The 18730-nt window shown below is 41.0% G+C and overlaps 1 protein-coding gene across 5 annotated transcripts in view; it reads right to left on the bottom strand.

Moving 5' to 3' along the window:
• Positions 1 to 10474: 10474 nt before the first annotated feature.
• IDE (insulin degrading enzyme) overlaps positions 10475 to 18730 on the bottom strand; it is a 59428-nt gene continuing 51172 nt past the window's right edge. For all 5 annotated transcript variants that reach the window (XM_036385393.2, XM_036385392.2, XM_036385391.2 and 2 more), the window contains exon 25: positions 10475 to 18701. In XM_036385393.2, the coding sequence (XP_036241286.1) occupies positions 18606 to 18701 (96 nt within the window). In that variant the 3' untranslated portion in view covers positions 10475 to 18605. The remainder of the gene's footprint in view (positions 18702 to 18730) is intronic.

Below are 18730 nucleotides of genomic sequence, written 5' to 3'. Positions count from 1 at the left end.
TTACTTTAAGACTTAAGTCTGACATCAATTTTTTTTGTCCTTCTCTCTAGTTGAATAAATGATATAGGGGAATGTGTTTCTTAAACATTTAAAGCAAAAGAACTGTTGCAATATGGGCAACTTCCAGTAACACAGAACTGTGGGGAAGTGACTTCGTATCTTTGGGCTGGCTGATGTGCAGCATTGATTTGGGCAATAGATGAATCCCTCTTCATCAAGAAAGATAATACTGGCTGAAGGAATTGTATTTTTCACTAATAGCCGATTTATGTCCCATTACTTTCAGGACAGGGACTATGAAATGTTGTCTGGCATTTCTCAGTATACCCTTACAAGTAACATGGTTTCTCTTAGACTGCCATTACATCGACATAAGGGAACAAATTACCTGCACTGTGATTAGGTAAATACACAGAAGGTGCTTCTCCTCTTCTCTCTAAGATAGAGAGATCCAGATAGGCTTTATCAATTAATTTCAAGGCTTACTCAAGAGCTTGAGTGATACAACTCACTCTCCAGAAGGGCAGCTCCCAGTACACATGCACACAGAAGTATTGCTGTGAGTGAAAAGTGTGCTCTGCAGATGGGGATGAACTACCCATTGGGCCATGGCTCCTGGGCCTTCAGAAGGTTTGAAGACCTGTGGCCTCTTTTTCCATTCTTGCCAGTTAGTTATTCACATGCTCTGGATATTTTATTGCTTTTGCTCCGCTGAATATTGTGAGCATAAAGCAGTTATTTCTGGGTACTGTACTGAGTTGTTGAGTAGAAAAATTCCATTCCAGAACCACTAAAAGCAAACATGAGACATGACTTGAAACTGCCTCAACCAAACAACTCAGCAGCACCTGTCAAAACATATCGTGCAGGCATCTCATTTAATGCTGGATGACTAAGCCATGGAAAAGCAATTGCCTAAGCAGTGGTCCTCCACAGGAAGTACTGTGCTTTTAAAATAAAAAATAAAAGCAATTCCTGCCTTCAGACCACTCTGTGGTAGAGCATGCACAGCTTGATGTTTGGGGTGTTTAATGTTTTTCAATTGCTCCTCTGCTCTTACTACAACTCAGTAACACTTGGTTGCAGTTTAATGGGAATTGATAAAGGAACACACTGCTCTGAGTATTTACTGCAGGTTTAAGGACTGTTTTGTCAGCTTTTGTCATTTCTCTGACATGAATCACTACAAGAAGCTACCTCTGAAAGAGCCTCCCCTTCCTGATTTTCTAAATACTTCTCATGCACACAAGATAGAATGTATAAGAATAGAATTAAAAACATTTTTAGTTTGATGAAAAGCAAGAATGATTTTTGGGGTTTTTTTCTGCAGCAAAATGGTGGCTGGTTCAGAACTGTTTGAATAACTTGATGGAAGGAAGTCTCTACCACATTACCTTTCTTGCACAGTTCTAGGTTAACCTAGATCGTTCCCTTGGGTAGTTCAGAGTTTGTTACTAACCATAGTTTGCTGCATTTCTGTTGCTTTATTCTGTTTCAAACAAGACAACAGTGCAGGAGGAAAGTCCTGCTTATCCAGTATGTTTGTACTTCAGGTTCAGGGGCTTTATGTATTTTATTTTATTAATCCAAGACAGATGTTGGTTAAGTATAGATAAAATATTACAATAACTGCCTCTGGACCAAGAGCACTGTGCTACCTCTTTGGAATGCAAGGTACATGATGAAAGGCATTTGGGGTAGGGTAGATGTGTGTAGCAATAAAAACAAAAATAGAAGAAAATGCCATTTTGACATACAGAATCTGAGACTTAGACCCAATTTCTTTAACATGAAGCTGTGAAAGGCTATTGGGATTTCTTATAACCAAAGACAAGAGCAATTCTTTTGGAATTGCTGAGAGGAGCATAGAAAATTGGTGGTAACCTATAAAAATATTTCAGTTTGAATTTCATGAAACAAAAATTTCAGGTTTTAAATTTTTTTGGTACCTTTTAAATGCAAAACAGTTGTTATTGTGTTCTCGTGTTGGTTTCTTTTGAAAAAGCAAATGGCATCTTCTAACAGCAGGATTCTCTACCCCAGCATGCTTTTAAATTTCAAGGTACTGTGAAAAAGAAAGTGCTTTCCACTTAGCATAAATTCTGTACTGGGAATATAACTGACCTTCCCCCATTACCAAGCCCCAAGTGTGTCCTACTGCAGACACAGAATTGTGCTATGGATTTATGCTACATAGCACCTTACTTATAATTAGGCTGCTTTTCCCATCTCATTTCAAAGATTAATTAAAATCCAGATAAAATTAAAGAGTAAATTCACAAGTGATTTCAAAAGTATGGCTGCTTCCTTTTTTCAGCTTTAGATCCTTTTTTTAACACAGATTTTTTTATTTTCCTTTCTAAAGGGGCACAAAAGCGGTAAGACTCATTACATCTATTTATTATATTTTTTTGAAGCACAGGTACAACATTTACATAGGGGGTACCGTATGCCAAATGACAGAAAATCTATGTGTATTTCCTGAGCCTTGAGGCCAGAAGCTCTCTGGGTAGAGTCAGAGTAAGTGACCATAGATAGTCTATAACATTCCTCCAGCATTTCAGTTCTCACTGAGCTAAATGACACACACTGTGTGTTGAAATCCCTTTATGTAACACTGAAGAGTAGAATTATTAGCAGCCCACAGAAATATTTTGCCCTAATCTACAGATTAGGACCAAGAAAAACTAAACCAGCTTTACTAGTAGCATCTGGGGAAACATTTTAGTGTTCATTCCAGCAACAGATGATGGAAGTTGTCCCACATGTCAGGGAAATCATTTTGTCTCTTCAAAAATCTGAGCAGCACGGGGCATGAGTCTTGAGTCCATGCCTTGCAAGGATCATGTGGCTTGTTGTGCTGAGCTCTCTGTGCCTTGGTCTTTTCAACCATTTACCAAGATGGGGATAAACCTCTGCCTTGCACATAATGGAACTACAGAATATTCTTAGAAAAGGAAACAAGAGTGCCAAAGCCTCCCAAAACTCTATGAGGTGCATATAGTAAGTCATATTACTGGCTTCTTATTTCAAAATGATGGCCTAGTCCTTTTTTATTGCATCTGGCATTCAGATGTTACATAAGGAACTATTTGCAAACCTCCAGCTGACAAGCAGAAGGTGTCTTTCATGGTTATCTTATTTTTCCTTGTTACCACATTAATTAACTCCCATAAACCTCCCTTAGACTGTCTCATTATTGAGGAGTTCATCCATTTATGGCATCCACATATGAAGAGCTTAAAAAAAGTAATAAAAAAATCATGCTGTATAATAAGCTGGACACCTTCAAAAGCCTGTTAGACTGTCAGATTTAGGAACCTCATTACAGGGTAATCAGCTTCATCTGGATAGTCCTCACGAGCAAATTAACAAAGCATTTTAAAAAGTTGTGCTTACGATGAATTCATCCCTTTTGGCAGCTGCATAATCATCATCTGGGAAGTAATGTAATCCTTTCCTTGCACCTTGTGAATGGCATCCACTGAGCCAATGTTAAAACACATTGGCAGACCTATGAACAGGACTAAGAGAAATGGAGTATTTCTGCATCAGCCATGATGTGCAGCTTGCAGGGTGATTTTTAGTTTTGGTTTGGTGTTACTCTGTTTTTAAAACAACAAGGCTTTTCATATTGCACACCCCAGGAGAGGCACAAAAGGCATAAGCAAGCTGAATTGATCAGCATGTGGCAGTTCTGCTCCAGTCAAAAAGCAAATAAATATGCTGAAACATAACAAGGGTAAGTCAAATATACACCACAATTACATGGCTCATGGTAGGCAGACTCCAGAAGTGTATTTTTGCATGGTAACATGTCTTGTATTCTAAAAGCAAATTCTTTTCTTATGATTGCATTTTTGAGATGTAATTAGATGGCTTCAAAATATGCTTTTTTTTTCTGTAACAACCCTTTTTTGAAAGTCGAGTATCTTTTTTTACTAATTGACTTATGGAGGAACAGAATAGTATTATCATCAAAATACAGTAACAACACTTGATATTCCCTGTCCAGTAGGTAAGGAAGCAGAGGGAGAGACTGTACAATGAAATTAAATTCTAATACTTATTAACAGGTGAATTTGGTGCTGTCTTGAGTACTGCAATTTTGTCTTTTAAAATCTATTTGCATTTTTAAAAATTAACACTTAATCAGTATTAGATAAACCACGACACCCATGCTCACACACACACACAAACCCTGCCTTTTTGTTCAAAACTGATGCCAAACCAAAAGTGAGACCCAGAGTGGCAGCCGAGTACCTTGGCCATGCTGCCCTTGCAATTCTGCTCTCTTCACCTTTTTGGGTCCCACTGGCTGGAGGAAGCAGCACTGCTGCACAGCAGGAGCTTGGGAAGAACCACTTGGGACAAAATCTGCAGGTGACTCAAGTGTAGGAGGTGATTGCTACAGGCAGTGACTGCAGGGCCACTTTTAGCTGCACAATCTGGTTTTTCAGTCCCAGAAGTCCTACAAATGCCCTCTTCCATTTACAGAAACAAAGCAACCACCTGTCAACATAAACTCTCAGTCACAGAGGACTGGGATTTCTCTGGCACCTCTGACAAATCTATCACAGCTGGATGTTGTTGCAGATTAAATTTCACCTGGTTTAAGGTGCAGTTACACAGCTCAGGAATGATGTGTCCTGGACAAGCAGATGCACAAACAGTAATTCTGACTGTATGAGCCATGGATGGATATGCCACCTGATGCTTCAAATCCCACTGCACCTTGCCCATTGCTACTTTCCACATGATTGCTGGATGCTGTTGGGAATCTTTTGGGTGAGACCCTGATGCTCCAGCCTTTGGGCTCAGCTGCCTCCCCAGGAAGCACCTGCAGCGCCCAGCAGTGCCCCTGTCCTGCAGTCAGAGGCACCAAGGGCACAGGGAGCCATGGCTGTACCAGGAGAGCAGAACTGAAATGCAAACAGCTGAGCTGGCTGGTACTTGATCTGAATGGGGCTAAGACTGATCTCACCTAGGGAACAAGCTTCATGGCCTCTTTCTTCCCAGAAGATACTATGTTTAAAAAAATCCTCTAGTGGTGCATTATAAGGCTCTGACACCAATGCAGACAGACCACAGTACAACCTTACAGAAGCCAGGTTGGCCTCAGAGTGTGCAGAGTAACAAAAGATGGAAATGAGAGCGTTGTGGCAGAATTCTGGGACTGTACCAACTGCTTGGAAAAAAGAGATTCAAATTTCATCTAATGTCTAGAACAAGATTATCCCTCCTTATCACAGCAATATAAGCCTAGAGCAGATGCTGGAATTCAGAATTCTGCCCCAGCTGAAAGCAGATCTAGGTCCCCAGCAGGTAAAATGCTGGACTTGCCAGCACTGTTTTCTTTTTCTGGCTTCTGCTGCTCCTGCCAGTAGCTGCAGTAGTGCTGGAAAGTTATTTTGAAAGGTCAGAGATAAAGATAGTTGGATATGGATTTGCAATCCTGAACACATGCGGTATCTGAGAAGATGATCTGATCTCATACTCTGGTTCAGTCCTTTTATAGTTAATCTCCCCATTTTCCAACTGTGTAGGAATTGTACATTTTGGCTAATCCTCATATGCCTCTGGTGGTTGGAGTTTTTTCCATTGACAGCAGTTCATCAGTACAGCTAAACAAAATCACTGTAAGCTGTCAAACAGAAGACAAATGAGAGCTTAGAAAATAGAATACTCGCTGAACTGAGACACCACTTCAGCACCGACAATGATGATGGCAGGGGAGAGAGACTATCTAGTTATAATTGCCAATTTAGCAACAGCTGAGCCTGTACTTATCTGAATTAGTACTTCTGCTAAATTCATGATGTTTTTGTCCTGTGCTAAGCCTTGACGTTAGCAGACACAATGCAAATGCAGTGTGCCAGGGATAACTCCTCTCTCAAAAGCAGCAGGATGTTGTTAGTCTGAGCACTAAGTCCTAAGGGAAGGTCTCTTTTTTTCCCTTATGGGCACCTGCTGTTGAGCTGAGATTTGAATCTGCTTGCAAGCCTCAAGGTGATGAGCATGCACTATTTTCTTCAGTAGATGTTTGTTCTAGCCTTCACCTTTCTCTATAAGCCCAAAATATGAATTCATTTTGGTTTAAACTTGCATTTCAGGTTTGTGAAGTCTTGTCTCGATAACAGCTATCTTCAGGTTGTACCTCATAAATCCAGCATCTGTTTCATCATGAAGGGGTTGCCACCTAACACTGGTGGCTTATTCTACCAAGGATAGTGATTTGGGGGAGGTAATGACTGTTTAGCCTCTTGATATGCTCTCTCACCAAAAGATGCTTCAAATTAATGAAATGTTAAAAGGATATATAAAAATATGCAAAGCCCATTTCTCAGAAATAAATTTTGCTCCAGTGCACCAACGTGCAGATGAGTGGAGTAACCATACATGTGCCTGCCCTTTCAAATGAAGAATGGCATCTCAGGGAAATTTATATGGCAGCAATCATTCTCATAATTAAAAATAGTCATCAGCTGTAATATTAAGTGCATTGATGATGTGAGTATACAACATGGCATACCTAAATCAGAAAGAGAATACAAAATCCTGAAATTAAAATTCAACTGTTCAAGAATAGGAGACAGCATAAAACCAGAGTAAGAAACAAATCTTTCCACCTTTCCTGTACAGGCATCCATATTCTGCTGTCCATTTTGGGACAGGAACTTTCTAACAGTCTTCTAACCCCCATTACATACAAGAGAAAATGTGTCCTTTCTCCAAGCTGGCAGTTATTTTAGTCCCATAAATAGCTTGCTGTAAATCATGCCACAGAACAATAAAATTGCAGGGATGACACAAAAATTAGCTGTATGGTACAGAAAAGCAGAGAAATTTGTCTTCAGCTGGAATTTGAAATGTTGCAAACCTATGTAGCACATCCTAAGAGGCTTTGACAGGCCTCTCATCAGCACAGCAGTGATTTCCTTTCCTACCATGTATTCTCTAAGTCATGGCTGCAGGCCTTTCCTGTTTCAGTATGGGTAGCACGTTTGGTTTGCAGGGTGGATGTGAGGCAGACCATGTGAAAGGGTCACTGTGGTCTGAACAATGCCTGTGGTCTGAAGCATTAATATTTGATGCAGCTTTGACCAAATTATTGCACTGGAGCTCACATGCTGGGTGGGAGGGGCAGGGGCTGGCAGCAGAGTTTGTCTATCAAAGGCCTGACTCAGGCAGCTGCCTAGTCCAGCTTCAAAAGCAGCTGTTTGTGTACAGATTTCACTCTCATATTGCAAAGTCATAGAAATCTGTGCCATAATCGTGTCCAGGATTGCAAATAGGGCTGTACATTCATGGCTAATGCTGTTACTTATGTAACTGCTACTGGAAAATTTAAGGAGACCTCAGATTCACACGGTTGAATTTAAAAGTGAATGAAGAAAGATGCTGGAACAACAGATTCATCTACTCTTTTCATACTGTGTGTAACATCATATTAGACTTCCCATAAATCTGCATAGGCAGGGGCATGGTTTACTGAAGAGCCATGAGCCAGGGTACTGATGGTTTGTACTGTCCTTCCTAGCAGGAGCTGTTTGAGTTGCCCGTTCCCAGGTCCTGGCTGAGGCCCAGTAATGTGAGGTGGGTGGCTGGAAAGGAGGGTGCAGATGCACACCTGATCCTCCCCATACAGCCATGAGACTGATGCAGTCACTCATGAAACCACTCTTCAGACTCACGCCTTCTCACTATTTCCTTCGCTGCCAGATTTAGATTATTTATTGCAGCTCTATGAGTGTGAATCTGACCTTTTTGGCATGACAGGCTGTAGCAGAAAAGGTCAGAACGAAGCTGAGCAAGGGAGCTTGAGTTTTCTCAGTCTTGCTCTTTAAGATGCAAGTAACATCATTTCAGACTTGCATCTGGGTAGTCAGCAGGGATAAGTGCAGGTCTAAGGCCATTCAAGCTGACAAATCTTTGACTCATCTCTCATCTCTACTGGGGTGATACACTTTGGCTATTACTGAGGCCTTTGAAATAAAAAACGGACAAAGGAAAGACAAAAGGGAATTTAACAAAATGTCATAATTAATTTAACAACATTTTAAATCACCAACTGCAGTGTTATTCAATTTTGGTGAATGGGAAATTAAATAAATGCATTTTTTTTCAAATCTCAAAGAGCTGAAAGCTCAAAAGTTTAGATCAATTTTCATAGAGGTATATTTCTAATGGTCCGGATTTCTCTCAAGCCAAGAACATTCATTATCTCTGCAATGTTCTTTTCAAGCTTACAGCTCTGGAGAGTGCAATTTATTCATCTGTCAGATTTTATGCACTTCTTGCCAGGGTATCATTTATATATTATTTCTCCAAACCAGAAAAATTATTTTTAGAAAGGGAGAGCAAGCAGAATAAAGCCTTTAAATACAAATCAGCTGATTTAGAGTCCCTTCTCCATTTTCTATCTCCTTCAACCACATTGCCTTGTATTTACCCTTAAGTTAAACCAGTCAGATGAGCTTTTTCTCTCTGTGACAGAATTACAGAAAACAGGATAAGCAGTTTATCCTTTCAACGTGCAAACAAGGCATCTCTTCCAAGCAGATGTATTAGCGAGTCACCACAGCAGGTGCAGCCCAGGGACACTCACACCCAGCAGAAAAGTCTGACCCAGGGGAAAAGGAAGGTCCTGCTGCATGGCAAAGCACAGAGGAAGGGGCCTGTGGCTCTGTAATTCTGTTCTTTGCTCACTGTGCAAAGTGTGCAGTTAATGAGACACTGCTGCCAGTTTCTGTTCTTGTGCTGTTCTAAGGCTCGTTCTCAGTGCCCGTGTGCCTGCACACCGCCTGTGCATCCTCACAGCTCCCCCTTGGGAAGTCTGGAGCCAACAGGAGGCTGTTATGCAGACCTTGGGAAGGCAGATGTGCAGGATCTGCAGTCTTGTATATTTGCAATCATACTCTTGATTCCACTCAAGCCTTAAGTTACAGAGCTCCTCCTCTACTTCCACCTGACACAGGAATGCTGCTATCACCACCTCGTTGCCTGGTAATTCCTTAAATAAGACCATGTTTCCAATTGCTAAGATTCATACTGAGCTTCAAACACCATGATCTGTGGCCTCAGTGAGCAACTATGGAAGACTTCTTCTGGCATAGTTTGGACACTTTATGGGAAATGGTAGCAGATCTCTGAGAGTCTGAAGCAGGGAATTGAAAATTAGGTGGTAGGGGTGAATTCAGATTGAGATGGTGTGCTTTATGAATTGTATGACGAATCTTCCAAACACCCTGAAAATCTGAATGTTGGAGCTGCTTAGGTGGTATTGGATGAAACTGAACTGCAATTTTCCAAGGGTTTGGGTTTTTTTAAGGGCCACATTAAGAGAAGAGATGGATCTTAGCACCTTATCACCACCTGCAGTGCTGTATGGCTGGACCTGAAAGCAAAAAGGCTGTCCTCCATAGCTCTTGGTGACTTCCCTGCTTATCCCATCGTACTCCAAGGCAAAAGATAAAACGTGGCTTTAGCAACACATGTAATGAAGGAAGGACAAAGAGGGTGGGGACCGAGCCGTCACTGAGAAAAGCGCATGAGAGCTGGCTGGCATTAATCTGTGACAGAGAGCCAGGAGCTGCAGGAGGCTGTGGGGGGATGTTGATCACACATGGGCTGAAAGAGGCAGGTGACAAATGGCTGAGGAGATGAGGACTGAGTCTGGCCGGAGGAGAGGGACGTGGATGGGAGACGGGGAGGGGATGGTTTGGAGGAGAAGACAGCGGGCCTGTCACCGTGCGAGGCAGGCCCTCAGCCCTTCGCTGCTCCGCGGCGCGGGCAGCGGCAGCGCCGGGCCCTTATCGCCCGGCACACGCGTCCTGCACGTGACGGGCCCGTGTGTGCCCCGCCGGATAACGCCCCTGGTGTCACCGGGTGCCACGGAACGAAAGCTGTCCCGCACTGACCCTTTTCCCTCGCTTGAACACCGGGCAGTTGCACCTCCCAGTCTGTGCTACGAGCACGTTACCATCAAGGCCCCATTATGCCAAACGCCGGGACAGACCAGAGCCGTTCTCTGTTTCCCTCAGCTGCTTGTGCGCCACTGTCCCTCAAACCTGCTCCGTAGGGAAAACCGCTGTTGTCTCCATGCGTGTCCCTGCAGTGGCAGCTGTCGCAGTGCCGAGCAGTGCCCAGCACAGCCTCCTGGGCAGGTTCGGTTCTGCCCTCAGAGAAGGGCGCGGGGCAGAGCGGCGGCCGCGCTCGGTGCTGCCTCACACGGCCCCGGTAACTCACAGACACCCCGCAGCCCTCAGGGGCAGGGGCGGTGACAAATGGAGCCCGCGGCCCCTTCGCTGCCCGCCCGCGGCCCCCGGCGTGAGGGGAAGGCAGAGCCGGGGCAGCCCCGCGGGCCCGGCCTGCAAAAGCCTTGGGAAGGCCGGGAGTGAGGGGCACGGGCAGCGCAGGTGGAGATAAGGACGTGACGCCGTCCTGCTCCTTAGAAAACACACACTGGAACTAGTTCTGCGATTTAAAAGTGATTTATTTTCTGATTAAGCATTCAAAGTTCCGTTTGGGTTTTTATCTGTAGAATCGTACAAACACGATTTTCGTCTGCGGATCGAGGGAAATAATTTTCATGCATAACGGTGAGATGCACAACTCCTCACATTGTTACAGGGAAGAACAGCAAACCTTGTATCATATAGCACCAAGAAGAATTTTAATTACAGTGTGAAAGAAAGGTACCACAAAAGCTTCTTGTTTCATGGTATATCATTTAGGCTGACGTTTTTACTCTGAAGTATATGCTGTTTTCCAAGCAACGAAAATTAAGCTTCTCATTAAAAAATTAAAATATACCTGTTTAAAAACTTTACACTTTCTAAAAATTAAGATATTAGATTTTACTTATTTTCTTGCATAGCATATTCTGAACTTTGAAACAAATAAGAAAACCTAACAAAAGAAAAAACCCAACCCCAAAAAATTAATTCTTCCTTTCCTAGTCTTCCCTCACCCTAGCCTGGTCAAACAGCAGGAACTAATTATTGAATATGTACAACTACATCATGAACTTGCACATTCCTCTGAAAATTTAAGCTTACAGTCCTGCTCCTTTATTTATTACTATAAAAATGGCACTAAAGAGTTCAAAATGTACTGTCCAATAAGTCACTTCTTGACTTTCAAAAATATTTTGGGAAGTGCCGGCTCTAAAGACTCAACAAGTGACCCCAAAATTCATACTTCAGGTCTTTCACTCTCTTGCATCATCATAAATAAAACACCCAGTTCTGTTGTTCATTTCAAAGATGAAGAACTAGATGTGACAAGCAATTTCAAATACTCATGCACATCCATTACCTGCAGGCACAGGTAACTGGTTGGAAATAGCTCTAATTAATGCACTATAAATACTGCAGAAGAGGAGATATATTAAACTTCCTTTTTGACAAGAAAAAGGTAGTAACATGTGACATTAAATCGAGCCAAAGGAAAGACCTGTTGAGTTAGGAGATGTAATTTGATGGAGTTGCTGCTTAAGAACAGAACTTTATGCTTGCCCAAAGCATCCGAGATTGCCAGGGGCTAGTAAGGGCAGGATCACTCTCCTCTCCTGAGAGCTTTGGCCATTCTCACTTTCAGGACCAGGAGGAAACATCACAAACAGTGCTGAGCTGCTGTGGCTCTGTGGGTGCTGCAGTGCTCCCCACTCTCATTACAGCTCCCCAAACTGGGCACCCTCTCCTGAAATGCCAGAGCACCAGGACTGTGCATGGCTTTGCCAGGACATTTCTGGTATGGCTGCTGGGGGCACCTCAGCATGTTCAGTGCACCAGAAATTACCACCAGCCTAAGCAGAATAATTTATTCACTGTGCTGTCCCTTATAGTCTTATTTATTATACACATAAATTGACACTTGGCTTTGATTTTGAATTGCAGTCCATTTTCTGAACAATTGCTTCTGCTGAGCTGCTGGTCAACCAGATCTATTAAATCTTTCCACACAATTTTGAGAAGGTATATTATTTACTTCAGCTTAAGAAAAAGTGCCAGATTCATTGCACTACAAATGCATACTTCACAAAAGTAAACAGACATTGTTTTGCTTGCATGGTGTATGGTGGCTCCAGGGGATTAGCAAGGCAGCTCCTCTGGCATCTTTGTAACATCTCTCTGTCACAGATCTCTGTGACACCATTGCCAAATTAAAGTTCAGTCCAACAATCAGTGAAACTATGGGACTCTGATTATTTCTATGCAAGAAAGAATGTATCTATCTACATAGATACTTGTGTAATATTTCTATCCTGTAGGTGGATTCCAGATCAAAACAAAAACATCAATGTTGCAAGACTTCCAGGACTATTAGCTATTCAAAAAGTATTTAAGATTACTTAAAATGACTAGCCAAGAGTGTACACCAAAACCATTGTTAAGATATAGATATTTCATAATCTAGGGCTATTGATAGACTACAAGGCAACACATTTACTCCAGCTGTCAGGCCAGCTTAAGGATTTAGTTATCAATTATCTCAACTGCCTTTATTTTTTTTGGTGTCTGTTGGGTAGAAAATGTGGAGCTAATAAAGTCAATGAGAAATTCTGGTAATTTGATTCTGTTGCTTTCAAAGAAACTTAGGACTATTTAGACACTACAAGCTGTCCTGAAACGAAGATCTTGTCTTCACTCTAAATTACTCAATTCAACATTTAAAAAAAGCCTAACACATATTATTAGCTGTACAGCACCACAGTTGTGCATTGGTAGTTCACACAGTAACCCAACCCCTTTTCCCAGGAATTTATAATTTGTACACAATGACATGACAGACAGACATGGTTATCAGACAAGAAGTGCAAATGGCATGCAACTCATATGCATTATCTTCCATTTCAATATCATTTTTATGAAGTGGCTCACAGTGTGGGCCAGCAGCCCAGCTCACACTTACACTTTGTATACATTGAGCTTAATACAATCTTCTGCATTTTCACATTCATAGCATCTTTAAACTAACAATTACTGACATTTAAACTCAAGTGGACAATCCAAACTACAAGCATTCTTTGTATAAGCATTCTTCAAGTTACACAGAGCGTACAAGCCATTCCACTCAAATATTCTACCCTTCCTACTTCCAGGGAAAGGCTGCATAAGGTACATTTTTCTTAGCTTATTCACAGCAATAGAATCAATCATGTTGTGCATGCATCAGCAGATGTCTCCTGCTGCAGTTGAGTAGCACCTGCTTTCAAAGTATTTCTGCAATTGTTTTACTTGCTTAAACCTCCCACTTTGTTGAGCTCCAGCAGCAGCCCAGGGTGGCTCTCCAGGCTTGGACATAACTGTAGGTGCCATCTTTGTTTAACTTCACAGGTAAAGCTTCCCAGGGTTAGAAGACAAACTCTAATCACAGAAAAAATATAGTAGGGCACATGCATGGTGCCTGCACACAGTGTGTGCCAGCGCTAAAGGGACACCAGTGACACTTTGGGCTGGTGTGACAATGGCAGTGTCTGCTCACCTCACCTTGGCAGGGAGATGTCACACAAGGTGAGGTGAGCAGCAGCCATCTCTGCCTTTGAAGGCGACACACAGAGTGGCAGAACTAAACAATCAGCTTGTGGAGATGACAGATGCAGTTATACATACAGATTCCTGTCTTCCTAAAATACATTTAATGCCGCAGAATTGTCACTATTACTTTCTCTTCCTGGAAATCTTATCTGGAAATAATCTGTGAGCAGAATTATTTGCATAGATTTTTTCAGACTCTTGAAACTCCCCCCTTAACAGGTATGTGCCAGTGAATGATATGGGTATCTCCCAGTCAAAACAAATAACTTCACTTGGACTAATGGGTTTTAAGAAATTGGTTGTTAAAAACACTTCTATGCCTCAGGCCCTGCAGAACTGTTAGCAGGCTGAAAGTTACTGTAAGGCCAATGGGATAAAGCGAGGAGGTGCTGAACGTTTTGACAGCTGACTGACTCCAGAGCACTGATGGGCACTAAGCCTGTGAATTTCCCTGGCTTTCACATACATTACAAATAATTGTTTGGGTTAAAATCTGTCCTGCTAAACTTACTTCATTCCAAAGCCAGCTGGGAAGTTTTAAAAAAGACTATTTTTGAGTACTATTACTGTGAAATGTTTACGTATTTCTGGTGTTTTAAACTAGTTCCAACATTGCCTTGTCAAGTGCACCACTTTTAGTACTACTCAGGAAATTTCTAAGATCTCTGTACACTAAAAGGCATCACACCTAAAATTTACATCTTCAAAGGGCTGCCTTTTCACTGACATTTGCACACCCAGGTTTTCTACATTCAATACCCCACAATACCATTTCTGCACATGCTCTGAAATGACTCAGCCTTAGTCATGTAAAATGCACTAGTACTGGCCTCCTACATCTGCCTGGAACTCACAAATAGCTCTTCTTCCTTCTCTGCCCTCACAGGAGTCCATCCTTTACAAGAGACTTCATATTAAACATATGCTCTTCTAAACACAACACAGTGGTTAGTTCAAGTTACCAAAACATCACCCTCATTTCCATTTTCTATTAGATTCTTCCCTTGCCTGTTCTTCCCACTTTCCAGGTTACTAACAGAGGACCTCCTGTGGAACCTGAGCTGATTCTGTAAGTGTTCCCCACCAGAGCAGATGTGTGTCTGAGCCCACACGAACCACAGGACACCCAGTTCTGGGTATGGGTGGGGGGGAGGGCTAGAAAGGGTCCTGAGTTCCAGCTGCTGCTCCAGTGAAATTTTACATGTCTTTGGTAGTCACTGGACAAGTGCCACAATTCCTTGCTTCCCTTTTTGAAAAGGAAGCTGAGCAGACAGTGAAAATCTGTAATGGAAATCTGATGCAGATGGAAGCACATCTAACACCCAGTAAAGTGGTGGCAAATCCTGAGAAAGATGTAGGATTTAAACTTGGATGCCTCTCTCTGCAGTTTCCCAAAGGCTAAGCCTGGCCACTTCCTTGCACTTGCCCAGTGTCACTGTGGATGACCATGTCAGTTCAATGGTCACCAACTGAAAGAACATGGGAAAAATGTACAAAAATGTAAAAGATGTTTTTTCACTTTACAGGAGACCTACAGTAAAAGCACACTAACCAGTTAAGTAGGAGAGAAAAGGTAAAATTCTGCTGATCCTGTTTTAAAACAAGAGCTAGATAATAATAAATGAAATTAAAAAGGTGTGTAACACTTTTCCAGATGCTATGATTATACTGTGGAACACATTATCAATAAGGGCTGCTCACATCCAAGCATTTAAATAATCTGAACAAGCTCAAGCATTCTTTTATGGCTAATAGTATTAGTTAAAGTAGATTTGGATAACTTGATTTTTTACAAGACAGTAAAGTCACTAAGTCAAGATTTGCGCCAACCCCTAACAGCTGGGAGTGGACAAAGCCCTGGTGTTGGGGACAAGTAATTTTCTAGGTGGGCTGCAGGAATTTCTTTCTCCCCTGAGAGTACCAGACACTCTTCCAGTGCCAAGGACAAAACCTGTCTCTCTTAATGCTAATCATACTTCAAGGACTCCTCTCAGACTTGTATCTTTATGCTGCCAGAACTGACATTATTTACTACTTTAACAATCACACACTCCTCACCTTCTGAAATGTAGTCTTTTGGTATGCACAGAACGAAGAAAATGACCAGGCAAAGTAATTTCTCCAAAGCAACACTGTAAAGCTGCACTAGGCAAGATTCAGTCTGGCTGCAGCCAGGCCCTAAATTTACAGTTTCAGATTAAATAATTAAAATTCTGTCTTGTGCAAATATTTCTACCTTTATATTACTAAGTTTTTCATACACTTAGGGGGCAACAAGGTGGATCTACCTAAGAGGTGTGGGATGCCATGTGGGGAAGTCCTCTGAAACTCCCCAAGAAGTGCCTGGGAGCACTTCTGCAGCAATGCTATTTGGCCTAAACTAGTCCAGCTGGATAGCAGAAAATCCCATTTAATGTCTAATAAAAAACATGCACAGACTGATAGATGTAACATTACCAGTATGCAAAAATTAAAATGAAACAAATTAAGAACTCCAAACATTAAATTCAGATTGTTTATTGTAAACAGAATAACTCTAGCACTCTGTCATACTGGCTGTGTCACATGCACCCAATTCCACATCAACTGCTTAAAATAGCACTTGCAAAAATTACAGTTATGTAATAATAATTTATGTTTTCTTACATAAACTAATTAACAAGCACTAAAATTGAATTACAGTGTATTCTAGGTAGTTCTTTATTGCTTGTAGACACTGCAGCTTTGGATCCATTAAAATGAACCCATTAGTATGCCTGAGTTTATCAAAATTTACTGCTATATCAAACTCAGAAACTGTAAAATGCTGGAGAACACTTAAAAGCAATTAAGAGTTGTTGGAAAACTACATGGGTTTCCACATCCAGTCACAGAACTTTGAGGGTTTACGTTTTTTCCTCTGGAAAACATGATTTGTGAGCTTGTGTTAGATACACTACTATTCCAATTTATTTATATAATCTGTTAAGAGTTGATAATACTTCCATGAATATATATATATATTTATTTTTACACACAATAGGAGCCATTTCATTATATTCACCATAAGAGTGGTATGTTTAAATACTAAATCCCAAAATATATATTTTTGTAATATGTTGTCAAAACTTTGAATATATATAATACAAATACTTTTACTAAAGGAAAACTATAAACAAAAGTGAAATGCAAGAGGGCAAAAAGCCTCATGAGAAGGATCCATGAAAAATGTGAGCAGAGACATCTTTACTGGTTTTGTTTAGACTGTATTTATTTTTTTTCTCTTCATCAGGCTAAAAAAGATGCTAGTGGCCTTCCTTGGCAACAGGTTACATCACAAACTGTCACCAAATTTATTAAAAAGATACTGAAACATGTACCATTAACCTTTGAAACAACTTTTAAATGCACCATATTTATTCAATTAGAAGAGACTCTCAAACCCAACTTAAGGCCCTTTCCCTGTCCAGCATTCATTTAATTTGGCCTCAGAGCCAGTGTAAGAACCAACATGGATTCAATCACAGAACAGCCCTACTGACTACACCAGGATTCTGAGGTTTGACACACATGCCTGTCACATCAGGGCATTACCTGCAGGCTCTTTTAGTGAGAAGCAAATTCTCACTAACAGCTCTGAGCAGACTGTATACCTTCAGAGCTTTACATACTCTCTCCTGTCCGAGTAAGTGCCATCTCTTTTATGTATTACAGAGGTAGGAGAACTTCATGCTCCTTGCCTTTTCCTATTTGGGTGCTGTCCCAAGCACCAGATCACTCTGCAGAAGTCAGTAAAGTTGGTAAGACACCTTATATTGTTTTATCATTTTACTACATTATGGAATATATATATCTATCTATATATATAAACATTATTTCAGCATAGTTCTTGATCCTTCTGAGTTCTGCCTTCTTCCCAGAAGCAGGAGCAAACCCTTTGTGATGTAACCTGAAGCACAGGCTGTGCTGTAGCACTGCTATCCCAGCACTACACTGTCCCAAACACCTTCCTGAAGGACAAGAAGGACCCATACAAGAATCAAAATAATGATGTATCTGAGTCATTAGAGAGCCCCTGTTTGACATGTGCCTGTTCTTGAGTAAAGAACTCGTGTGTGTTTAAAGTTATCTGCACTGATGAGTGCTTTGCTGGACTGAGACCCAACATAACAGGTGAGGCAAAACAGACTGAGTTCTCCATCAGCACATCTGCAACTGAAAACAAAAAATGACACCAAACAAAGTATTTGATATACCAAATGGACAGTATAGAGTAATGCTATAAAACTGAACAGGATGTTGACAGTATCAAGAGACTGGGACAACACTTTTGGTAACAAAAATAAGATGCACTAATAAAGTGTTTCCAGCATTTTACTAGTTTTAATATAAAATGTCCCCAAATTTGTATAGAAAGATTAAAATCATGCCCTTATCTTCAATTATTCTCATTAAGACAATTCTCTCACCTATTACTGTGTTGTCAAATTTCCTTTTTTTCAGCCCCACTGGTCTTCATAAAACTTAAATAGAAAATAAGTTGGTTGCATTAAGGATCAATTAAAAAAGTATCATTCAACACGTCACTTCAAAAAAATGTGAAAGTCTCTATTTTTAAGAAAAATTGTTGACCCCATCCCAAAAAGGACTTACTTATCTCACCCCCTCCAAATCCCAATAAGATAATTATTGAGATACTGAACGGTGTTTTTCAGGAGTAACAAGCACATTTCAAGCAACTTCATTTGCTCTGGAGGGTTATTTCATCAAAATGAAATTCTGAAGGGATATGTTATTTTAAAAATATACTGCATCTACAAGTTTTTTATTATTGTTGTTGTTTCAGTTGATTTTGGTTTTTTAACAGGTTGTCTGTAATATAAATGACACATGACCACAACTGATTTTTATATACCCTCTATCCCTAACACACAGCTAATGTCAAATGAACCAAGGAGGAATCTGGGACTTTCATAATGAACAGAACCATTTATCCCAATGATCTTTAATAATTTTGTTCATCACAAAGTCCCCTGAAACCATGTCAGTACTGATCATTTGCATTTCTTCATCCATTGGGGTTCTTCACAGTTTTGCAGCCATGAAATTGATATGTGGTTTCACCAGTGGGAAGAGTGGCAGACTGCGCTTGAATTCTGTCATATTTTCAATCACACTTGGCTGCAAAAAAGTGCATGCAAAAAAAAGTC

This window comes from Molothrus ater, chromosome 8 (assembly GCF_012460135.2).
Source record: "Molothrus ater isolate BHLD 08-10-18 breed brown headed cowbird chromosome 8, BPBGC_Mater_1.1, whole genome shotgun sequence".
Classification (NCBI taxonomy): Eukaryota; Metazoa; Chordata; class Aves; order Passeriformes; family Icteridae; genus Molothrus; species Molothrus ater.
This window is presented reverse-complemented; position numbering and strand designations above follow the sequence as displayed.